Raw genomic sequence first — 24,801 nt, forward strand, 5'->3', positions numbered from 1 at the left:
ATGGGCTTCTGGCTTTGTCCTCTGCTCCCGGCCACGGCCCCCGACCCACAGAGAGGCGGACACCATGGTAGCTTCACCTTGACTTTTTTATTTGCGTTTTTAAAAAACAATTAAATTAGAATACAAATATTAGAAAACAGCGGCCCTCAGCTGCCGGTGCAGACGGAGGGGGGGCCGAACTGCGCAACCGAGTTTATACAGCAAAACTGAATTTGCCCTCGACCAGATTTACGTCCCTTTCTTCTCTAGACCTGAAATGATATTGCTTCCTGACTAGGAGAGTTCTGTTCATACAAAGAAAAATTATTCTGGGGTCTGAGGGTGAGGGGTGCAGGGAAGAATAAAAGCAAAAAAGAACTGCGGGCACAGGCGGTCTTGGAGAACCAGGTGCGGCCTCCAGGGGACAAGGGTGTTGGGTGGGGGGCTGGGCACCCAGTGGAGGCGTCTGGGGCCGCTGCGGGAGCCCCCATGGTCGCTGGACCACCCCCCAAGGCTGGGAGCCACTGGGGCGCGGGTGGGGCCGGGCGGGGAGCGGACGCCCAGTCCTGTTGGAAGACCAGAGTGAGGCTCCCGGGGGAGGGGGGAGCCGGGCAGGCCTTGTACCCGTCGGAAAACCCAAGAGCAAGAAGAGGGGGGAGGAACCACCCCAAATGGAGAGGCCAGGCAGGTCCCTGCCACCCCTCCAAAGTGGCAGCCCCCACCCCACCGAGGAGGCGGCGTCCATGGACACCTGCGCTGTTCCCTAGGGAAGTTAACCTGAATTGGAGTTACCGAGGTAGCTGGCTAGAAAACTGAGACCCACCCCCCCACCACGCCACACGGTGCCGCGCCCTGGGGCCCCCGCCTGCTGCCAGGGGGGTGGGGGTAGGGGGCCCTGGCCACATGCCGAGTCTTCAAAATACCAAGTTATTGCACTTTCAAAAAATACAACACATCTGTGGCTAAACCCTCCCTGGCCCCCCACGTCCCCCCATTGCCCACCCCTGCCCCCCGAAGGCCCCACCCCAACCCCCACCCACTCCATGGCTTCTTGGCTAAGAGGCTCCCTGCTCTGGGCTCTCGGGAGAGCACGTTAGCAGGGAGAGAGAAAGCAAAGGAACAGATGAATGTCAAGAGTTGTGGCCACCGCTGCCACCGCTGCCAAGGAGAGGGCCACTTGGCTGCCGGTCCTCCCTGAACTCCCATCACCCGGTCCCTCGCACCAGCTGGAATGGTCGTCGGGGGTCAAGGCGTCCTGGGCCTCCCCCCAACCCTCCCCAGGGTCGGCTCCGACTTTGGGCTCCGACACCGGCCGGGGAAGCGGCTGTGTGGGTGGCTTGCCTTGTTTTTCAGTTTGCTTTTTGTTTTTTGTTTTTTCTTTTTTTATACTTTTTTTTTTTTGTCATTTTCCTTTTTTTTAATCCTCTGATGGGAGAGTCCAGAGGTACAGGTGCCAGGAGCCAGGGAAAGGGGTGGAAAAAACAAAATGAACAACAATGAAAAGAAATGAAAAAAAATCACTCCTCCCTCTGTGCCCAAGGCCCGCCTGTGCCCCTCCAAGTGGTGAGCACCAGGAAAGTCGAGTGTCCGGCTGGCGCAGCGGCGGCCAGCAGTCAGCAGGCCGACACCAGACCCTTTTGGAAGGGGCAGCGGCGCTTTGGCCGGGGGCCCTCCTCGTCCTCGTCCTCCTCATCCTCCTCTTCTTCCTCTTCCTCCTCCGAGGACGACGAGCTGTCCAGCGTTAGGTCCACCACGTCAGCTCCCGGCTTCCCGTTCTCCACACTGCCCACTGGGCCGCCTCCGCTGCCTGCACCCCCAAGCATGCTGCCGCCCCCGCCGTTGACGCTGGGGGTAGAGAGGAGCCCATTGGCATCCGAGGTGCCTGCAGGGGAGAGGGGACAGATGCTCTGGAGGGCTGCCAACCTGCAGAGCAGGGGAATCGAGGCCGGAGGGGGGCAGGGGCAGCCTGGCCGTGTGGCCCACTTTGGAGGACAGGGCGAGGGGCCTGATGCCCCCAGGCCCCTTGCATTCTGGATGGGGCTGGCACTTGGACCGCCTCTGACCGCCTTGGACGCCCCTCTCTAGAGGGACTGACTCCACCGGGACAGTTGTGTTTCAGATAAACAGGCGGCGGGGCGGGAGACAAGCCCCAGGAAGAGGTGGGTGGCCTCACCGAGCACGAGGATGGGGCACTGGGGGCTGCAGCTGCGCTCCTTCTCGGCGCGAATTGGGCACCACGAGCCGTCCACCAGGTACTCAATCTCGTCCGCGTCCTCGCACTCACTCAGGATCTTGGAGAGGAGCCTAGGGGTAGAAACAGGGGTGCTGACTCCAGGGTTGCACTGTGCTCCCCAGGAGCCACCTCCTTCTCCAGAACAGTGCTTCAGGGCATGATGCTAAAGAGAAGCCGGAGGCTCTGGTGTGTGCCTTGCTCCTGGCCTGGGCACCTGGCCCCTCCCGAGACCCTTGTAGCTGCTGCAGAGGGTGGGCCCTGGGCCTACCTCACCCTGCAGGCAGGGAGATCCAGGCCAGAAAGCAGCAGGGGTAAGCACCCAGCACTGGCTGCACCTGGTGGCCTGAGGTTCTGCGAGGGCCACACATAGTGAGCCCTCCAGTCACCCCCCCCCACCCCCCCGCCCGCCCGACTCCCATGGCAAGATGACTGGCAGAGCTGCTCTGGAGCATGAGGCCTGGGGAAGCCACAGAAGGGGCCCCTACCTGGCCCCCACCCTCCCATCCTGAAACTGTGCTGCCTGCGTTTACAGATGAGGAACCTGGGGCTCAGAAAGGAGGCACATGGGGCTCAAAGGCCCTGAGAGGCTCTGGGCTCACCAGGGAGCAGGAGGGGCCCAGGTCACTTGCAGCCAGCAGCACCCACCAAGGGCGCCTGCGCCCCAGGTGCTGCTCCTAATGGACCGCCAGCAAGTCTTACTTTATAGCTGGAGATGCAGAGGCCAGGGGGTAGGGTGGGGGAGTGAGTTCCCCTAGGTATGAGGCCATGTGACGGCAGGCCTGAATTCTGGTCCTGCCACAGCTGCTCCTGGGCCTCGGTCTCCCCGCCTGCATGGAGAGGCGGGCCCAGCACCCACCCTTTACAGCAGCTACAAGGGTCTGGGGAGGGGCCGGGAGCAGGGCACACCCACCAGAGCCCTCAGTGTGTGTTCAACATCCATACTGCACCTGCCTAGAGGCGGCTTTGATCCCCTCTGTCACGATCACACAGGAGGGAGGCCTTGTCCAGGACACCCTCTGTGGCTGAAGGGGCCCCTCCAAACCCCATCACTCCCTGGTCACCACAGTATGAGCACAGCTCTGGCTGCCATGCATGTCACACCTAGAAAACTCCTACTCACCCTCCAAAGCCCTACTCTATGCTCCTCTTCTCCTCTAAGCAGAGCATAAGTAACAGTGTCTGTGTCTGGCTCAGTCCTCCCATCCCACATACCCACAGGGGAGTTCCTTGAAGGATCAAGTCATTTGGGGGCCCCCTAAATCACCCAGCTAAGGGCCAGAAACAAAACAGAAGAGCCTTGAGGAAGAACTGTATGATTCAAGGATCCTTCCTTCAAGAAGCCTCCCTGGCTACACTCAGGCCCTGCAGGCTGATGGAACTGCAGTCTGTGCGGGACACCATCACACTACCCAGCCCTAGGCCTGTGTGTCCCTAGAGCTGTCAGAGTTACCAGCACTTGGGCCCAAGTGACCTGCTCCAGGCCTGTGGGGGGAGGCGGGCCCAGGCTGCACAGCTGCCAGGCTGGGAACAGAGCTGCCATTCAGGCCCAGCCTGGTGCCCGGCCCCGGGGGCCTCATCACCCCACCCCAGGCTGGACACTGTGGGAGTGGCAGCTTGGTCCCTGCTGGGAGGGGACCCAGGCTCATAGTTGGCCTGCCTGGACTTGCTTCTTCAAGTCCTTGCCTGGCCCCCTGGGAGCTGGGGGCCTGGGCTGTGGGACGCCCCTCCTGAGACTCAGTCTCCTCATCTGTAAGGTGGGGATGATCAAAGCCCATCTCCCTGAGCAGTTGAGAGGGAGGGCTCCCAAGACATCTAACGCAGTGAGTGGACTGAGACAAGAGTCTGACGGTGAGGACCAGCAACATGCAGCCACTGCAGGTCAGGGCTACCCCATTCCTCGCAGCATTGGCCCCAGCTGCACCTCGACCATCGGGTGTGGGTGGGACGGTCATGCAGTCAGCTGTCCAGAGCTTCCCCATGGCCGCTCCTCCCTGGGCCACCCAGTCCCTACCCCCACCAGCCCCAGCTCTGGGGTCAGAAGTGGGTGTGGCCAGTGCCTGGCAGGAGCCTGGCAGTCAGGTGCTGGGCTTCTGGAAACTTAAGCCCAGAGTGAGGTTTCCCTTTGGGGAGAATGGCCTCGTTCCCCATGTTCCCCTCAGTGTGGGGAGGGCCTGCTGGCTAGGCTCAGGGGACAGTCTGACCACACACTGCTGCCCCCTAGGAAAGGGACAACAGAAGCGGGCAGAGTGCTGGGGAGACGTGTGTCCGCCTCCTTCTTCCACATGAAAGATGCGACTAAGCCTCTGTTGAGCACCGCTGGAGAAGCCGCTCCCCAAGCTGTGCAGGTTCCCGGGGGAAGAAACAGGCTCAGAAAATGCAAGGTCACGGGGGAGTAACAGCAGACCTTGCAGGTCTGGAGCCCCTCTTCTGAACCCAAAGCTACACTATCGCCAAGCAGACAGCAAAGACCCTGACAGATCCTCCAGGGCTGACATTGGCCTCTCTTCCTAGCCCAGGGCCATCGGAGCTGACACGGGACGCGAGGCACCGGGAGGGACCACGAAGGCCTCAGGGGCCACAGGGCACCGCTCCTCTTTCCAAAGGCCCAGGGAGGCAAGGGGTCCCCATGCCCCTGGGACTCACCCGTCGATGATGAGCTGGTCATAAGGGGCCGGCTTGTCACACACCGGGCACATCCAGGTGGGCTTCTTCTCGTTCATCTGGAGGTAGAAGACTGCGTCGAAGCACTGCAGGTGCGCGCAGGTCTCCGCGCGGCAGGGCACCGACAGCCGCATCTTCACCAGCTGTGGGGGCAGAGGGATGGGTGTGAGCAGCTGCCCAGCCAGTGCCACCCATCACTGGCTGCCCCTATGACCTCATGCGCTGACTCACCGGGCAGATGAGGGAGACCCGCACGCCCGTGGTGGCGATCTCACTGTCAGGGTCCAGCCGCAGCTTCTCTTTGACTGTGGGAAGGGGTGACCGATGTCAGTGGGGAGGAACAGGGGTGCCTGCAGGCCCAAGGCTGAGCAGCAGCTTCCCTCAGCGCACAGAGATGCTCGGAAGGGCAGCAGCTAACAGCTCAGTGCCCCCCTTCAGAAGGTCCACATGGCAAGTCCATCACACCCACCTCCCCCAGTGATGGGACGCATGTCTGAGCGCCAGGGCCCAGGACTATGAGGAGCAGCTAATGTTAAAGAGCCCTGGACAGTGGCCACTCATTTCTGACAACAATCTGAGTGCACACAAGGGGACCCCCTGACAAGCCTACCCTTTCTGGAAAGACCCAGATGAGCTGACAAAGGTCACCTGCCGTGATTGTTCCTTCTGATAAAAATTAAGGCCTCCAAGAGCTGGGAAGCCCCAAGGCCAGGAGCACCCTCTAGGGGCCCTCTGGGGGCTCACAGGAGCGAGCCCATGAGATAGCTCCCTTGCACCACTCAAGCCTGCTTCTCTCACAAATCAGAAGACAATGGGTGCCAACCACAAAGCTACCTAACTATGAGTACACGAGGTGTAGAGGGAAAAAAGCCTGGAAGGAAATGGCGCACTGCAGCCCTGGGGATGGGCCTGCAGGGGGCGCAGGGAGCTGGAGGACTGCGTCTAGGCCCGCACAGTGGAGGGCACTCTGCTCTTCCCTCCTCTGCACATGGACTGCGCCCCCACCTCCTCCTCCCACATGGGGCTGAGGGCGGCCGGCCAGTTTGTCCCCCACCCTGGAGGGCCCTGCTGTTCTCAGCCACCCTGTGGCCCCTCTCTCTGGCTGAGAAGTACTAACGAAGGATAGACCCCGAGGCCCTGGCCCCTCAAAACGACCCAGAGCAGCTGAGAATGGATCCAGCACACACCACGCTTCACGGCAAGGCCCTGGTCCTCCTCCACATGACAGAGGGAGGGCGCGTGCAGCAGGAGGGGTTCCGGTGAGACACACAACAGGACTTCCACGCTGCGAGCAGAGAGGAAGCCTGGCTGCCCGAGTAGGCGGTCAGCTGTCCCACACACCGTGACGCCACACTGCTGCTCCTCCTGGCCGTTCAGTGAGGAGTCAACCTGGGGCCTATGCCCCCTGGGGCCCACAGTGCCTGGATGACCCTGTCCAGCCCCACGCCAAACCCAATGTGGGGAGCCCACCTCCTCTGGTCAAGTTGGCCATTGCCTCCACAGGGAAACAGAGAGGTGGCGGTAGGGTTGAAGAAAGGGCCCTTTGAAGAAAATGAGGGGGGCAGGCTGAGGCCCTGGGGTCACAGAGCCCTAACTCTGCCACGCTGGCCTCAGTGTCTCCACTGGTCAGACTGGGACATGGCCAGGCCCTGCTGCCCAGATCTGCATGAGGATGGAGTCGGAAGCCAGCCCACCAGGGCCTCCAGGTGACCAGGGAGGGAATTCCCAAGCCACTGCCATACAGGGCAGCCCCAGAGTAGGATGCAGGAAGGTTCCATCTGCTCATCTAAGCTATCATTTTGGGCTTTTAATGCTCTATGTATCCTACTCCCTTTAACTGGTTTAGAAAAAAAAAAACCAAACTGAATGGTCTCAGCATTCCTGTTCAGACCCTCATCTTCAGCCCCTGAACGCTGACCCCGTGTACCCTGTCTCTGCACATCAGCCCAGAAGCACCTGCCTGGACCACTGATCACAAGGGTCCTCCCCTCCCCCACAAGCCAAGGCCCCTTGCCCCATGGACCTCGGTGGCCCTCACCCTGCCTCTCTGTGCCCACTCACTGAGCTCTGGCCTGTCCCTCCTCAGAGCCTCTGCACTGATGGTTCCTGGTCTGGCTCCCCACTTCCTTCTGCACTCTCTAGAGACCTCCCAGAGAGCCCCAACCCCAGGGTGACAGCTGGACCCTGGGAAGTCCAGGTTCTTCCATGGAGGGCCTGCCCACAGCAACAAGCCCCAGCAGATTTGGGGGTCAGAACCAGGGACCAAGGGGAGTCCCACCCAGCAGTGCCAAACGCCCCAGGGCTCACCCAGTGCCTTGCACAGCTCCGGGTGCTTGACCCCGATGGTCTTCAACCTCTGCAGCAGCTCTGAGGAGGTCAGCTGCCGCACCAAGTACAAGGCCACGGAATAACTCTGGGGGCGGCGGGGCGGGAAAGGGCGGTTTAGTCAGGGCCGGGCTGCGGGGGCAGGCTGGGCAGAGGCGCTTGGGCAGAGGCAGGCGGGACCGGCCACTCACCTTGCCGTAGTTGCCCCAGGTGACAGTGATGCGGTTGGTGGCCGAGGACAGGTACATGAGGTGGGTGAGGTTGATGGGGCGGCACGGCCTCTTGGGCTCCACTCCAGGTTTGTTTGAGGGGTAGTAGCCCTGGGAGCAGACGCGCCAGCTGCGACCACCTCTAGGTGCTGTGCCCCCGCCCCTCAGCACTCGGCCCCACCCCACAGCAGACCCGGCTGCTGGGCATCCACTCACCGGCACCGAGCAGTAGCTGTGGTTGACCTTCACGGCGATGTTGGGTGGGTACTGGTCTTCCTGAGGGCTGCTGGTGTCTGAATAGCAGATTCTGCAAGGACAATGAGGACCATGGGGTCATGAGCACTGTGGGCAGGGGTGGGCCCGCTGGGAGAGGTGGGGAGGGCAGATGGGGGCCTAGGGGGAGATGACATGACCTGTGTCTGGTCTGGCCTGACAGGGGATCTCAATGCTAGACTGTACAGGTGTGGGGAGGTCCCCAGGGACCCAGTGTCTGGCCTGAGGTGGGGGTGGGGGTGGGCAGCGGCAGCATGCCGGCGCATCCAGGGACAAGGCCAGAGAGCAGAAAGGGAGGATCAGGTGGAGGCGGAGGCAGTCTGAGAGGATCCTGGAGTGGGGTGAGGCAGGGCTTCAGCCATCCAGGATGGTGGAGGGGAAGGTGGGCAAGGGTTGTGTCCCCACCCACCCCTGTGACCAGGCACACCTGGGCTTACCTTAGGACAACCTGCACGGCCTTGACCCCAGGCTGCAGTTCTCTGTGTGGGGAGCAGAGGAGGGTCAGTGAGAGGGCCTGTGCCCAGCAGCCAGTTTGAGCCTTAGTCAGGGACCAGCCAGGTGGACTAACCCGCGACCTCCCACGGCAACCAAAGGCCTCAGGGCACTGCCTAGAACATTCTCCCCCACCGTCTACTTGCTGGTGACTTGGGCAAATGATCTCTCTCTGGAGAATGGGGGCCAGTGTAGAGGGTAAGAGGGCTAGTGGGTGTGGGCCCTGTGCCTACCGGGCGGCTGCCCTGGTGGTCACTTGTCCCAGCTGGACACTGAAGGCCTCAAGGGGCAGAGTCAGAGCCTGGGACCAGCCTGCCTCCCTTGTCTGCTCACCCAGGGTGGTCCTGTCCCCAGGGGACACAGGTGGTCACCACTGGGGGCTCCTGGTCTTAAGGAGGTAGGGGCAGGATGTTGCCCCACACCCCACAGAGAACGACCCCATCCTGGATGTTGGGAGCAGTGAGGGGGACCTTGTGAAAGGGTGATGACTGGCCCACCTGGGGCCTGTGGGTCAAAGGTGCTGAGAGTGTGTGGTGGGGGCCACCCTTCCTGGTGAAGGCTTCCCGGGCTGCCTGGTGGCGGGCACAGCGCACCTGGAGTTCCGGATCAGCTCCACCTGTCTGGGGGTCAAGGCGAAGATGCAGGGGCTCTCCTGAAGCTTCTCATTATTCTGTGGAACTGACAACAAACGTGGGGTCAGGGTCAGGCCTGGGCCCTGGCAAGGGTGCCAACCACCATCATCCCTCTAGGCCTGACCCTGTTCAGACTGGGCCCACCCAGGTGGGATGGAGGCAGGGCCCACTGGGGATAGTGGGGGGTTGGATTCTGCCCCTTCCTAGGGCCATTCATCACAGCCTATGGTCCAGGGAACACTCACATCCCCCATGTCCCCCACTGAGGGCCTCTTGGGAAGCAGCAGGCTCTACAACCCCTCTGTTCAAGAGGGCTGAGAACTGGACTTTCCTGGTGGTCCAGTGATTGAGAATCCACCTGCCAATGCAGAGGCCCAGGTTCCATCCCTGGTCAGGGAACTGGATCCCACAGGCTGCAACCTAAGAGTTCACACACTAAAACTAAAGTTCCCACTTCACAACTAAGGCCTGGCATAGCCCAATAAATACATAAATAAATGTGTGTGTTTTTAATGAAATGGGTTTAGGAGGCAAAAAAAAATAAATAAATAAAAGAAAAGGATTTTAAAGTGAAAGCTGTATGCTTCCTCCACAAGAGGCTAGGAAAAAAAGCACAAACTAAAAGCCAAAGCCATTAGAAGGAAGGAAACTAAAGATAAAGATGAAAGTCGATGAACTAGAAAGCCAACAACAGAGAAAACCAACAAAGCCAAAGTTCTTTGATAAACACTGAGCTAGACTGAACAGTAAGACTGTGAGAATACCAACTGTCAGGAACGAGAGATGACAGCAGTAGAGACCCTAGGGCCTTTGACCAGGGTGGGCGGGGGGAGCAGGAGAGGGGGCTGTAACTTCACACCAATAAATTCAATAATGTAGAGGGTACGAACAAACTCTTCCAAACACACAGATTATCAAGACTAGCATCGAAACATACAGAAAGTATGACAAGCTTTTTATCAGTTTAAAAAAAAAAAATGAACTCGTGATTCCATCAGATGTTTAAGGAAGAAGTCATATGAACTACATATAAACTCTTCCAGGGAATTCCCTGGTGGCCTAGTGGTTATGATTCCAGGCTTTCATTACTGGGGCCGGGGTTCAATCCCTGGTTGGGGAACTGAGATTCCACAAGCCTCTCAGCACGGTCATAAATAAAACAGACAAACTCTTTCAGAAAGGAAAGGAGGAAGGACACTTCTTGACTCATTTTAATGAGGCCAACATAACCCTGCTTCCAAAACCTGACAGAACTGCATGAAGAAAGGAAAAACATAGCTGAGTATCTGTCATGAATGTGAAACATCTTTAACAAAACACGAGCAAACAGCCAGGCCTCTGGGATATGGCCCAGGAATGCAAGGTTGGTTTAAAAACCTCTACTCAGGGACCTTCCTGGTGGTCCACTGGTTGAGGATCTGCACTTCCACTGCGGGGGGTCAGGTCGGATCCCTGGTCAGGACACTAAGATCTGGCATGCCACTCAAGGCATGGCCAGTAAATACACAAACAGATGAAACCTACGAAACCTCTCCTTACAATGGCTAAAAATGACAAGGCCAGCCGTGCCAAGTGTTGCCAAGGATGTGGGGCAACCAGAACTCTCTGCTGAGGTAACAGCGAACATGGCTGTGACGTGAACAACCACCCTGGAAAACTGTTAGCCAATGGCTAATAGAATAAAACATATATCTGGCCCTGTGACCAGCAACCCACTGTTAAAGGTATTTCCCAAATAAGCAGAAGTCAGTCTACAAAAAGACTTGTGCAAGAATGCCTGGCTAATCTATTGCGTGTAGCTCTGAACTGGAAGCAACCCGCCTGACCAGCAATAGGAGAGCACGTGGACAAGCTGTGGTACCTTCATACGATAAAACCTGTAATCCAGTCACCGACATGAACGGACGTGAAGCCACACAGCTGAAACAAAGAAGGCAGATGCAGAGATGGCCATGCTCTGTGTGTTATGTCACCTTCCTGAAGAGGCAAAACTAATCCACGGTGACAGAACTCAGAACAGAGGCGGCCTCTGGGGGCAGTGGGGGGGGGGGGGCGACTCAGCAGGGATGGAAATGTTCTGTGTTTGGTGGCACTGATGTTACTCAGCACATGCCTCTGCTACAACTCAAATGACAAGCTAAGTATCTGTGGATTTCACTGTATGGAAACTGGATTTTAAAGTTAAAAAATTTAAAACTACCCTGAGGAGTGGTGATCATTCTGTGACCAATCAAAACCTGCAGTCACTTTACACCATAAGCTTGTATCAGGTTGCTGCATGTCAATCATTCTTCAACTTAAACATACATTTGAAGAAGCAAGAAAGAAAAGACACCCCAAAAACCAAAAACAAACCAAAAAATCCTCTACACTGAGAAGCCATCTGACTGCAGACTGGAAGGGATTGAAAAGTTGGATCAAAATTGATGAGGCTGGGACTTCCCTAGCCGTCCAGTGGTTAGGGCTCTGTACTTCCACTGCAGCGGGGCCTGGGTTCAATTCCCGATCCAGGAGCTGGGATCCCACAGGTTGTGTGGCAAGGCCAAAAACACCAACACCACAGACAAGCTGATGAGGCTATGGCTGGCAGGAGTGGCAACCTCTAGGGAGGGCAAGCTAGCACTGTCCACCAAAATGACTAACACCTGAGAAGCAGCCACTGCAGGTGGTGCGCACACAGGGGGACCAAGGACCGCTGCCAGACGGGAGGCGCTGCGGCTTTTAGCAGCAACAGACGGTAAGGACCTAAAGGCCCGCCTGCATGCTGCGGCCCCACGTGGAGGAACACTAAGCCCCGTGAACACGGTAGGTCCCATCAGGTGTCTCTCTGTGCTCCGACGAGAGGCCAACCCCCAGGACAGCTTAAGTGGGAAGAGCAGGGGCAGAGCAGCATGCAGCTCAGGCTGCCAGGTGCGGAACCAAACCCGAGGAGGGGGTCTGCACCACAGCTGCCCCTGGGGACGGGGTGCCAGAACTGGCTTCGACCACAGCCTTGGCAACAAGCCTTGGGGAGGCAAGGTGTCGGCTCTCTTCCCACGGCAAACCCTTTAGAACACTGGTGGGCAGACTGTCCCAGAAGGAGCTGGAGTATAAATATTATCGGCTTCACGAGCCACACAGTTTCTGCCTCCACGTCTCTACTCTGCCCTGTACTGCAAAAGCCTGGAGCACACACCTGGAGTGGCCAGGGGGCGGCAGGGAGCCCACCCCTGCTTCAGAACCTTCTGAATTCCAAAATTTAAAAAGCAAACAGAATTTGAATGTTAAAGCTGCTGGGGCCCAGAAGCCAGACCTTGCGGGGCCGAGGGATCCCACCCCAGCTTCACTGAGCCCAAGCCCCGTCCCCACCCAAGCTTGGGCACCCCTCATACCCGGGACCACCAGGACTGGACAGTTACTGGGGGTGCTCAGTGAGCAGTAAGCTGCCAGCTCCTGTCAGCACGGAGGGCTGGTCCCTCCGGAGTCCCCGCTGGGCCCCTGAGAAGGCTGCCTAACTGGAGGGCTGGGCTGCACAGGCTACCTGCAGATGCGCCCAGACCTGCCCGAAGAGCCCGGGGCAATTATTTATGGGCGGGGAGGAGCCTCAAAGCACCTGAGCTGGGCCGCGACGCTGAGTGGGGGTCAAACATACTCCCCCAACCCCACAGAATCTCCTGGGAGGCAAGGGAAGGGCCTGCCCACCAGCCAGCCACAGAGCAGAAATGGAGAGAAAGGTCTCTGGCGGCTGGGTCCTGAGTCCATGCAGCAGGGGCAGGTGGCGCTTTCCAGAGCCGTCAGCCCAGACTGGCTGACTCTTACTCCAGGAAGCCAAGTGGCCAGGGGAGGCCAGTTGCCACCTAGGCTGGGACACAGCACAGACGCTGCACCGCTGGGAGAGGGCGGGCGTCCCCCAAGCCCAGGCCTCTGCCATCTATCTCCAGGAGCGGCCCCACCCTCCCAACTGTTCAAGGCCAAGATTCCACGACCCTCGCCCCCACCTCCAATCTTGGCTCCTCGTGACCAATTCTGTTGGCGCAGGCTTCCAAAGGCGCCCCTTCCCCATCAGGGCTCATCTGATCAACGTGCATACCCCTCCTGGCTCCCCCCAGCTCAGGGGTCAGGGGCAGTGATGGGGGCGGGGCTCTGTCCCCAGCCCTGGTGGCCCTGATTCCACCGCAGCCACCCTGGCTGTCTCCTCCTGCTCGCCACCTGCCAAGAACATCCCACCTCAGGGCCTCTGCACGCGTGCCATCCCCTCTTCCAGAACACTCCTCCCCCGATGATCTACACAGCTCTGATGTCTTTTAAGTCTGTGCAAATGCCACTGGGAGGAAAGCCTTCCCGAGCGGCTTTATTTAAAAACTGCAATCCTCACCCCATCCCAGCCCACCAACAGCTCCGGCAACCCCCACTTCCCTCCCAGCTTCCTTTTTCTCCAAAACCTCTGTCCTGAGAATTAGCACTATTTCCCCATGTCTTCGGTTCACTGTGGACACTGAACCAAAGTACCTCTGCTGTCACTCATGCCGCACAGCGTGGGGTGGGGGAGGCCCTGCCAGGCGGTGTGGGGCCTGGGAGGAGGTACATACCTTCCCAGCCCCAAACACACCCACAGGCCTCAGAGCCTCTCAGGGACTAAAAGGAGAACCCTGCCCCCTGCCCCAGGGTCCACGGCAGGCGGAGCAACTGAACCAGGGAAACCTCCCCTGGGACCCTGACAGAGAGCCAGGCAGCCCTGCAAAGCACCACCAGCAAAGCATATGCAATGGTCTCAGCAGGTACTTGACGTATACTGGGAGGGTGGAGGTAGTGGTGACGGGTAAACCAGCAGCAGGAGCACACGGCACAGAGAGAAGACAGCAGCAGCAGGAACAAGCGCCTGGCTGCTTTGCTGTTAACCTGCCTTTTCTCAGATAAACATATATTTTTACGAAAGTTTAAACAGAAAGAGACTTTAAGAAGTCAATTGACTGGGACTTCCCTGGTGGTTCAGTGGCTAAGCTCCCAATGCAGGGAGCCAGAGTTCGATCCCTGGTTGGAGAAATAGATCCCACATGCTGGAACTGAAGATCCACTGTGCTACATCCCTGGGATTTCCCAGGCCAGAATACTGGAGTAGGCTGCCATTCCCTCCTCCAGGAGATCTTCCCAACCCAGGGTTCAAATCCTGGTCTCCTGCATTACAAGCAGATTCTTTACTGTCTGAGCCACCAGAGAAGTCCCGAGACTTGGCAGAGCCAGATAAATAAATAAATAAATAGAGAGAGAAACATACACACATATATATAAAAGAATTCGATTAGCTATGACTGGTCATCGTCCCACTTCCGTCTTTGGCTGGCAGGCCCCTGGGCTCCCAAGGCCCCTCCTCCCAGCCAAGGCCTGGCCCCAGTGGTAACAGGATGGCGAGTCCAGTCCCAGAAGAGGTAAAAGAGGTGCCTAGGGCTGGGAGCAGAGCAGGGGGTTCACAATGGAGGGGGGCGGGTGGGCACCCCAGCTCCTCCACCTGGGGTGAGCACCCCTGACTTCCTGCTGGCGGGATTAGCGGAGGAATGAATGCAGAAGCGGGGGCTCACTGTCCTCCCTGCAGCCTGCGGTTGCTTCTCAGCTCCAAGCCTTTGCTCACACTGCCTGCACCCCCTCCGACCCGTGGATGTGGTGGGGACAAGCCAGCCCCAGGCCTCAGAGGATGAGAGAGTGATGAGGAAGAGAGGGAGGTGAGCTTTAGATCAGGCCGTGCAGGGAGGACCATGTTGGGAATAGCATGTGAAAAGGCCCCAGGGCAGGACCAGGCCAGGAGTGCTGGAGGTGGGGAGCAAGAGAGGGCAAGAAGAGGATCTGCAGACAAGCTGGCAGATCAGGAGAGTGCTTGGAGTAGAGAATGGGATCAGCCTGCTGTCTATAAGCTTGTGGGGGGGCAGTTAGCATGTGGAGAAAACAGGAGGGAGGAGGGATGTTGGGCAGGTGAAAACCAGAGCTATGCAGCAAGCTGGGAGGTGAGGGGATCATGGGCAATGGAGGTGAGCCTCCTCTGGCAGGACTGACGCCTGTGGGCAGGAGGCCTTGTGAGGAAAACCTCCACCTTCACCCGAGGAGCCTTTCACAGGCCGTGTTGGGTGCTCCCCAGGGCAACCATGTGCTGCAGAGCTGGCAGAAACCCTCCCAAAACCACGGAGAGGGGAGGCCAAAGCAGCCCAGGGGCTCAGGCCACCTGCCCCTGGAGCTGGGACACAGGACACAGGACACCTTGTGACCGTCCAGGCTCCCACAGCATGGAATGGCCAAGAATGCCACGGAGGGCCTGTGGGCGGGGTGGGTCCCACACTAGGCTGTGGGGCAGCAGGCAGGTGACTTTGTCTCTCTGCACCTTAGGAGTAGTTTCTGCCTCAGAACAGAGGTTAAATACAGCCCAGAAAACCTGAGAGGCCCTCAGGACACGCCAGCCGGTCCCCCTCACCCCACAAGCCACCCACATCCAGGCCAATCTCCTGCCTCCGGCCTGCGCCACACCGTGCTTCGGTCACAACAGCCTCTATTCACGAGCTCTCTCACCACTGGGCCTCCGCCTGGATCACATCCACCCACCTACCGGCTCATGTCCAGCTTGACTACTACTTATCCCTCAGGTCTGAGTGAGATTGTGACCTCCTCCAGGAAGTCTTCCTGACAGCTACCTCCCAACAAATGCACAGTACAGGGCTCCTGGTACTGACAACCCCCACTGCTGCTCAGAGCGTTCCTTGCCAGTCAGGGACCCCACTGCCTTGCTTATCAGTTGGGCAATACTAGCCCAAGGGCTTAGACCTTGAATGAGGTACCTACAAGGGCTCTACCCAATGGGGCGGGCGCTAGACTGGCGGCTCTCCACCAGTCAGCCGACCATCTCCTGGGGCACAAGGAGACCTGGTGGGAGCAGCTCCATCAACCAGCCAGGCCGCCTGAGTGGTCCCACCCCACAAGGCACTGCCCACAAGATGCCAGGAGCCCCGAGGGGCAGTGCAGGGCAGGTCGCGCCTCCTTCCTTCTGCCAGCGCATCTCATGACAGCACCTCCTCTTGCCCAGGCACCGTGTCCCTGAGGTCTGGCCCTCCCCAGTCAGCCTCTGCTCACTGACAGCCCAAGTGGCCAGGCCTGGGGAGCCCTCAGGTCATCAGGGGGTTAAGACCCAAGCAGCAGCACTGGATGTAAGACTGTATTCCCGGCCCCCTGTAAGCACCTCTGCCTTGGATGCTTGGCCCTGACGGCTGGGCTCCCAATCCTGAAATGAGGCCCGGAGTCCAGAGTGGTTCAGAGATGGTGCTTCCCCACAGGAGAGCAAGGCAGCCATGGCGCAGGGAGGGCTCAGAGCGGGGAAGCTGGCTGAGCACAGGGCTCCAGAGGGCCCACCTCAGGATGCTGTATGACCTTGGGCTAGTCTCCTGACCTTTCTGGAAGCCATCCCCACCCCTGCGGAGTGGATCATCTGCCTCCTAAGGTCCTTCCAGCTCCGGGCCTGTGGCTCCATTATTCCCCTCCCCTCCCCCAACCCGAACATTCCTCTGTGCGTGATTTATGTCTCCTGTCGGCCAGGCACGGGCTCCATCCCGGAGCCGGCTGGTGGCTGCTCTGGGCAACAGAACCAAGCTGTTTGGGCCTCCTTTCAGGCGGCAGATCAGAATCCGGGATGTGGGAGAAGGGGAAGCTGGCTTGAGCCTCCTGAGGGGGATCCTGGGCTGTGCCAGCCACAGAAGGCACTGTGGGGAGGCACCCAGAATGGCTGGTCCCAGGCCAGAGGGGGCCAGCTGGCTCAGGGCCGGTGTATGTGCTCACTCAATCACGCCTCCCCCTAGGACCGCGGGCAACCCCTGGGGGTCCTGGAGACTCGGGAGAAGGGTGCATCCTGGGGGAGGGGCAGGGGAATGGGTGGGAGCACAGGCAGGGTGGGGTCGGCCTCTTTGTTCTGAGCAGAGCCGAGTGATTCCTGGTGCAGACAGGGGAGCAGACTCTCCCGGAGATCAGGTGACCGGCGTCCCTGGGGGCTCAGGGCAAAGTGATGCATTGTGGGCCGGGAGTGACTGCACATTTGCGTGCAGGAAGGAAGCCCACGGTCCAGGCCAGGGAGGGAGGCTGCCACCCCGAGTTCAAAGTCACCTCCAGTCCTGGCCCTGGCCCCTGCCGAGTGCTGAGCCTGCTGCGCAGCCTCCCGGTAAAAACCCAGCCTCCCTGTTGCAAAGATGGTGATTGAGTCCTTAGGAAAGAGTCTGAACTGTCAGCTCAATCTTTAGAACAGCGAGCCAGCCAGAGCTGAGGCCCCACAGTCTACAGGGATAGTGCTGGGGGTGTTGGGGAATGAGTTCTGACATCAAGAGAGGCCAGGGCGGGGGGAGCAGACAGAGAAACTCAGGGAAGGGCCTTGGGTGCCCACTGCTGTCACGTCACCCCCATGACAGGTGCGGCTGGGCCAACCTGCCCCCACCTGGGGGCTGGCGAGAAACACCTCCTGATGCCAGACAGAAGGCAGTGGAGGGTACAGCCCTGGGCTGCAGTGCAGGCCTCAGACCCCAGGACCACCATGAGCGGCACCTTCCTTTACCTCTGATCCAATCCCACCCTCCCCAAGTCCAAGGGTGGCAGGGGGAAGGAGAGAGGTAGCTGCCAGTCCTCTCCTCCCCTCCCACTCCCAACTAGGGCAGGACAGAGGGGCCAGCAGGTGGGGGCTGGAGTTAAAGCCTGTGGGCAGAGAGGGGGCCCCTGCCGAGCAAGGCAGGGTGCTGGGTCAGCAGGGTTGGGAGGGACTGAGCCACGTGGCCAGGGGCATGGTGGGCGGGGGCGTGGAGCGGCCATGACCTCTGGCACTGTGTGCTGGGAATGACTCATGACCAGGGCCCACCATGTTGGGCTTCAGGACACACAGCACCAGGTTAGGCTGGGGTACCTGGAGGCCCCAAGCAAAGGGTGCTAGCAGGGAGCCTCTACAAGCATGGCGGGCTCTGTCTGCATCCCCCACCCTGCAGGTGCTTAGAGATATGCTGTGACTGACTGCGTGGGTGAGGGGGAAGAGGAGGGTGTGGGTGAATAGGAACACTCAGGGACGTGGGAAAACTGGAGGGACCACAAGCACCCCACTGCATTCTACTCGCTCTCTGGAGCCTTGGAGGCCCAGGAAGCTGTGGCTCAGGGGGTAGGAGGCTCAGGGCAGCTTCTGAGGCTGAGTCCAGGCTGACACCCACTCCCAGCCCAGTTATCTGGCTGCATGGAAGCGGTGGGGGCCTATTCACATACCACCCTATAGGCCTGACACACAGCGGGTCCTCAGACAACACAAGGGATAGAGAAAGGAGAACAAGGTTCTGCGACATCATCTCTTCCACCCGTGGCTGCCCCCGCCTCTTGCAGACACATCTACCCACACCCTGATGGCTCGCCTGTGTGGACAGGCCTGATCCTGCTGACCAGGGTCACTCCTACAGGCTGCCTACTAGGAAACAGCCTTCTGCTAGGGGGGCGGGGATGGTGGGGCAATCAGGTTGAACCTCAGATCAAACCCCCAGCTCCTTTGCCACCAGGACTAAGAGCAGAGCAGCCACCCCTCCAGGTAGCCCTCAGTGATCCCTGCCTCCCAGTGGTCCAGCCTGGTGAAAGCCCTGCCCACAGTGCAGCAGAATTGGTCCCTGTGACCAGTGGGATACGGCGGAAGCAAAAACATGCTACTTCCAAGCTGAGGTTGCAGCGGAGCCCTTGGCTTCCAGTGGGATCACAAGCTCACACATGTGACCATGTTCACTTTCTCTCTCCCTTTCTGCAGCCCCCTCCCGCTGCCCCATCACAGTCAGGGGGAAAACAAGCCACCACTCCACACCATGCTGGGAGAACACTTAATCAGCCCACAGAGGCCCATGTGGCAAGAGCTGGTGTCTCTAGCCAACAGCTGGTGTCTCGGTCCCATGAATAAGCATGCTGCCCTACCCCAGTCGAGCCTTCGGATTAGGCAGCCCCTGGCAACAACTGGACCATGACCTCCTGAGCAACTCCAAGTGAAAACAACCCAGCTAGGCCACTCCCAAGCTGTGACCTTCGGAAACTGAAGTGTCGGCTACTCCAAGCTGTTGGAATCTAGGGTAACTTGTTACACAGCTATACCTCACTAATTCAAGGACCCAAGAGTGGGTCCCTGTGTCTTCTGGGAGGGGCAAGCCCCCTGCACGCAGCCCCTTAGCTCTTGATGCCCCCCCAGAAAATGCTCCTGATTGGCCACTTGGTGGGCCTTGAATGCCGGAGAACCTGGGAGGCGGGGCCACCCTGGGGGGGACAGGGACTCACCCAGTTCAGTGGGCTTCAGCAACTCATCCAACATGTTGAAGAAGGGCAGCTTCACCAGGCGCACTTCTGGCTTGAGGGTCTTGGCAGGCAACCGTCCGAGTCCATTTAAGTACTTCCCGTAGAGCACGGGGTAGTCAATGTTGGGGCCTGTGAGGGGAGTCCTGGGTACCGAGCTGGCCCGCTCATAGGTGGAGTGCATCGTCAGGGGGTCCAGGGGCCGGTGGGGTTGGGGTACAGGCTCTGAGCTCTTCTTGGCGTAGCGTGTCTCATAGAGCTCCTTGATTTTCTTGAACAGCTCAGGGCTACAGTCAAACTGGACCAGCTGGAGGGCCCGCGTGACAAGTTCATGTTTAAGTCCACTCTTACTCCGGCCGACAAAACCCAGGAGCATCTGAAGGTCGGAGACTCGGAAACTCATCACCATGTTCTGGGGAAGAGCAACCACAGACACACATGCTCAGATAGAGATGCTGCCAGGGCAAGGGGCCACCCGGGCCAACTGGGAGGGTGGCAGGGAAGACCAAGCCCCCCAGCCTGGGCTTGGTCCCACCTCCATGCCTGTGCTCACCATCCCTTGTGAGGCCCCATCCCAGCTCAGCCCTGCTCCCCTCCTCCAGCCTTTCTCAGCATCACCAACGCAGCAAAATCTTCTCTGACTGCCCCCCACCCCCACCCCGCCACCACACCACGAATGCTTCTGTTTTAGGTCCTCTTTTCCCATCTTCAAGCCTGAAAGCAGTCCCAGGGCAGGAGCTGGGAATCTTGCTTCCTGTTCAAGTCTCAGCCATTCCTTAGCTGGGAATACCGATGGCCTCTCTTCGTCAGGGAGGATGGCAGGTCTACCCCATTAGCATGTGGAAAGGGCCAGAGAAGATGCACAGAAGCAGGATGAGTACTCAAACAACGTTGGCAACATCAGCCACAAACAAATCTTTCCTTTGGTCCAGAGGACAGTAGCCACCACTTGCTCAGTACAACTCATCTGCCGGGCACTGAGCTGGGTAAGTGATTACGTACTTAATTCTGGTCCTTCTAATACCCCTGCCAGGCTAGGCTGAGCTCCAGTTACAGAAAAGATCCAAACCTGACTCTGAACCGGGGTAGCTCCTCCCTACCAGGCTGCCCCTGCACCGGGTTATTTCAGCTGAGCACTGCTGAGGCCATCAAAGAATCTGCAGGTCACCCCGGCAGACGTCCTCCCCTCGGTACTGTAGGCCTCGGGACTGGATCGTTCTCTGGGGTGTGGCTGTCCTAGGCATGGTGGGGTATGGAGCAGCATCCCTGGCCCCACCCACTTGATGCCAGGAGCCCCCCCAAATCCCAGTCATGACCACCAGAAACGTCCCACAGACATCAGCAAGTGACCCCTAGGGGCAAGATCCCCCCTCAAAAGAGAAGCACAGGGGCCCAGTCAGAGGTTATAACTGAGCTGTGGCAAAGCAATGACTGAGGTCTGGTGAGTATCACCTGGTGGTGTCCCTCCAACTAAGTCTGATCAAGCACAAGGGCACAGTGGACCCTCATGCTTTCTGTGGGGCTGACCAGCAGATACTGGTCCACGATACTGTGGACTCCCTAATATGCTCCATAAGCAAAGTATCCCAGAAGGATGGGCCAGCCAGGTTTGGGGGCCACCTGTGCTGAGCCCTGAAGCTGGCCTGTGATAAATGAAATGTGGTGGGAAAGAGAAACTTCCAGGGGGAATGAAAAAAAGAAAAAGTACAGGCAACAAGTGTGGATGTGGAAAGCTGCGAGCCCAGGGCAGGACAGCAGCTGAAGAAATCAAGAAATCACTTAAAATCAACTAGAAAAAGTCTGCGGTCTGAGGTGGGCAGGACCCCTGCCAGGCTGTTTACAGCAGTGGCCTCAAAGCCAGAAGGCACTGGTGCTTCCTGGGTATCAAAGAGTAAGATGTGCCATGTGATGGCCCCAGGACTCAGGAGCCTGAGGCTCAAGTGCAAGCTCTGCCCCAGGTTCCCAGGGGAGCCTGGGTCCCTGTCAGCCTCAAAATTGTGAGGGGGGCCCAGTCCTGCCTGCAAAGCCTTGAAGGGGGAGCCTTTTGCTGCTGCAGGATCTTCTTCCTCCTCCCATGCTGCAGAGGGGGCATGCAAACCCATGCCAAGCTCGCTGGCCTTTGCACTCATTAATCTCACCGAGATTGGCGCCCACTATACAGGTGAGAAAACTGAGGCTCCAAGAGGGAAGCAGCTGGTGCCAGGCCTCTCCATGTGTCCACAGCAGAGTTGGCGGTATCTGGACTCCTGAGGCTGTCTACCTCCAGCTCCGAGAAGCCCCTCACTCCCCAGCATGCCCCCTGGGTGGGGGACCCAGTGGTCTGCAGGCCCCCACAGAGTCAGAAAACTCTGCAAACAAAGAGGCTTTGCCTCCCTCAGCCTGACTTTCTACCTTGAACAGAGGAGAAAGGCTTGCAGACAAGATGTTTCTTCTGGAAGAGGCCCAAGGCACTCAAGGGGAGAAGCGAAATCATGTGGAAGAGCTGACCACCAGCCATTGAGCCTGAAGCAGGTGGGCCTGGCCTTTAAGAGTCTGACCACGACAGGGCACCCCGCCCTAGGAAGCCCCTGCCCCCACCTGCCCCTTCCACCAGGTTGGGGACATCCGGAAGCCGCCTGTGCACGCGCAGCCTGGGGCACACCTCTTGAGCTGCCATATGTTCAGGACTCGGATTTCTCAGCAGCTGCCACTACCCAGGAGCCTGCCCTTGACACTGGGCGGAGGTGGGGGGAGCGGAATGAGCGGGGCGCAAACATTCAGGAAGAAGCCCCAAGCACTACACAGATCACTTCCTGCCTGGCTTTATCTTGACCCGCCTGCCCCTCAGATCTGTGTTTATAAACAGCGCCAGGCCCACAACAGCTTCCAGAGCCTCAGTTCTGGGCCCCTCAGGAGCCGCATGGAGAAACAGCGGCCTGGATACAACAGTCACACTCAACTGAACAGGGGCTCCTCACTGCAGGAACTCAGAACTCAGCGCATATGGCTACACACCCTCTAGGGGAGTGCCCAGTCCAACCCTTCCCCGCAACCCCTCTCAGGGGCCTCAGGTGAAGAGTCTCAGATTTCCAAGTGTATGAATAAGTCCCCCTTGCTCTCCTCTCAGATCAGCCCATTTTGCATCCATCCCAAAAGATAAGTCTCTGGTTATCACTATGAAAGGTTTAAGAAAGTGTCTCAAAGAGGGGGTTATTTCAATGACATGTAAAGCACTCCATGGGGACAGCAAGGTGCTGAAGAAGCAGGAAGGTTCCAGAGGATCAGAGAAGGCTGGGTGGCAGTTCTGAGACCCCCTAGGACAGAGGCTCATGGTTTAGAGAACTTGATAAAGGATCAATCTGATCTAATTGGGGAGGGGGCCCCAGTCATGGAAGGGTCAAGTAGAGTTCATCAGATCATATTTCAAGGCCCTAGATGGTATAATAGTTCAGACCCTACTCTCTGGCTGGAGTGGCAGGCCTGCATCTAGAGCCACAGGCCCACAGTGCCCTGAGGAAGTTAAATTTCAGGGCTCCAGGGGACTTCAGGCCATAGGATGCCACCTTGGGCTGGCAGGGTTCGGACCCCTGCATCTCTAGGGCAACTCTCAATTTCTCAAAACAGAGCGGTGGCCGCATGTGTGATGCAGGTATAGGTGGAGGGCACTCAGGGGTGAAGGGAGAGTAATACTGGATAATCACAGAACCATGAGGGCTGTATTTCAGATCCCCGTGGGAAGCAAAGGGAGACGGAGGGAGAGGGAGGAGCGAGAGAGAGAAAACATTTACAGGTCAGGACCCCTGGGAGGAAAGATCAGCGGGGGAGGGGGCGGGGCCTGTCTTGCTAGGTCCCTTCCCCACCTCCGAAAGATGAGCGGCCTTGAGTAAACTTCTCAGGCAAGAACCTAGCCTAGTCAGGGGCAAGGGTTCTGGAGCCTCACCTCACAGGGGCCTCTGACAGTAGATACTTCCCTGGGAGAGAGATGCACCCAGCTTAGTGCCAAGACGGTTAAAAGGGGCCTCAAGCTAGAAGGAGTAACATCCTTGGGATGTAGAATGTGGACCCCAGACAGCAATGCAGGGGAGACAGACTAGGAACCATTTTAAAGAACCTTGCAATCAACTGGGGACATTCCAAGGATCAACGTAAGAGACCCGCAGAAAGAGCAGGGCCTCAGACGCCAGAGCTGGGCTGTCTAAACAGATCTAAAGAGAGGCTGTGTGCGGAGTGTGGTCTGAGCAGTAGACTCGTGATGGCCTGAGTATAAGGGAAGCAGCTGGGGTTGGAAACGGGGTCTGATCCTCCGAGTGTGGAGTCTAGGGCTCCCAGGAGCAGAGTTCACAGCTGCACAAATGCTGTCGGGAGGAGAAAGAGTGAGAAGGAACGCAAAACCCAGGACCTGTGACTGAGAGAAAAGAGTTAGGAAGGAGCTGACACCAGGACCAAGGCTCCATCACACCGGGAAGGCAAGCTCAGGAAGGCAAGCTCAGTTAACACCGCGCTCACTCCGGGGTGAGAAGGGTGTCAGGAGGGGGCGGGGCTCTGGGACCAGAGCGGGAGCTGAATAAGGGCTCTAAACCCCAGCCTGGGGTACAGACCCTCAAGAGACACCCTGTGTTTGGGGGCGGTTCAGGATCCCCAGCTCATCACCCGTGGCAGAAAACTCAGAGGACCCTTCCGAGCAGAGAGCCGCCAAGCGCAGCCTGATCAGCTGGGCGAGGAGACTTGAGACCCAGATGCCAGCCCACTATACCATGGGAAGCGGTGAGAGGCGGACACTCCCCCAAGCCAAAGAGCGCCGACCTCGAGGAAGGGACGAGCAGCCCAACCCGTCACGCTGTCCGGGGGGAATGTGCCTCAAGCTGGAGGCGCGGCCCTGTGCCTGCGTTCAGCGCGATCTGGACCCTAGTCGCTAGGGTTGGAGAGGGGAGGACCCAACCTCACGCCTGGGGGGGCCGAACCCCCTGCTCGGAGACTGGGGTGAGGTTTTGGGGGCCCCGCCCCCGGCCTCCCGCGCCCCGCCCGCAACCGGAGCCCCCAGGCCAGGGACGGGCGAGGGGGCAGGACGCCGAGCCGCAGGCGGGCCGCGCCGTGGGGCCCCGAGCGGAAGGCACAGACCTCGGGCTGCCGCCCGACCCCCGTCCCCCGCCCGCCCTGGCCGGCGCCGCCGCCGCTCACTCACTTTGGCCTCCACCAGTTCCGCCGCCATCTTGGCCACCAGCGTCCCCCGCGCCGGGAGCCCCCAGCCGTCGCGTCACGTGATCGCCTTCCATTCGCGGGCGGGGCCCGCGCCGCGGCCAATTATCACCCTCGCGCCCTCCTCCCCTCTGGCGCGCGCGACCGCGCACTGCGCAAGCGCGCGCGGCACCGCCCGGGCCTCCGGCCAATCAGGGCTGCCCGACTACGCACCCACCCTCCCCGTTTCACTCACTGTGACCACGCCCACCCCTGGCCGTGTCTGGTTTCTTAAAGGGGTACAAGGCCGGCACAGGTTGGGGCGGATACTGGGTCCTGTCTGACGAGAGAGTAGACAGTTGAGGCGACAACAATGCAGCCAGGTGTCGCGGTCTCCTGCGCGAGGCAGCCTCCAGGTGCGTGACCGGACGCCTCGCTGCCAGGAGGGAGAAAATGGTTGGCCCGCGCAGCGGCCGCCACTGCGTGCAGTGAGGCGCCGTGGAGCGCAGCGCGGTTCATTCTCAGCGGGCCGGGAGCCCCACGCGCTGTA

General features: G+C 59.1%; 1 protein-coding gene across 1 annotated transcript; it reads right to left on the bottom strand.

Annotated features, from left to right (window-relative positions):
• Positions 1 to 68: 68 nt before the first annotated feature.
• On the bottom strand, positions 69 to 24,310 carry PIAS4 (protein inhibitor of activated STAT 4). The gene is made up of 11 exons (XM_027969863.2): positions 24,259 to 24,310; positions 19,083 to 19,509; positions 8,766 to 8,850; positions 8,118 to 8,159; positions 7,624 to 7,714; positions 7,390 to 7,518; positions 7,181 to 7,286; positions 5,105 to 5,178; positions 4,856 to 5,016; positions 2,153 to 2,283; positions 69 to 1,861 (listed from the first exon to the last, which is right to left on the bottom strand). The coding sequence occupies exons 1-11, from the start codon at positions 24,283 to 24,285 to the stop codon at positions 1,593 to 1,595; spliced, it is 1,542 nt and encodes a 513-aa protein (XP_027825664.2). The 5' UTR covers positions 24,286 to 24,310; the 3' UTR covers positions 69 to 1,592.
• Between the last annotated feature and the right edge of the window lie 491 nt (positions 24,311 to 24,801).

The sequence above is a fragment of the Ovis aries genome, chromosome 5, assembly GCF_016772045.2.
Source record: "Ovis aries strain OAR_USU_Benz2616 breed Rambouillet chromosome 5, ARS-UI_Ramb_v3.0, whole genome shotgun sequence".
In the NCBI taxonomy this organism is placed as follows: domain Eukaryota; kingdom Metazoa; phylum Chordata; class Mammalia; order Artiodactyla; family Bovidae; genus Ovis; species Ovis aries.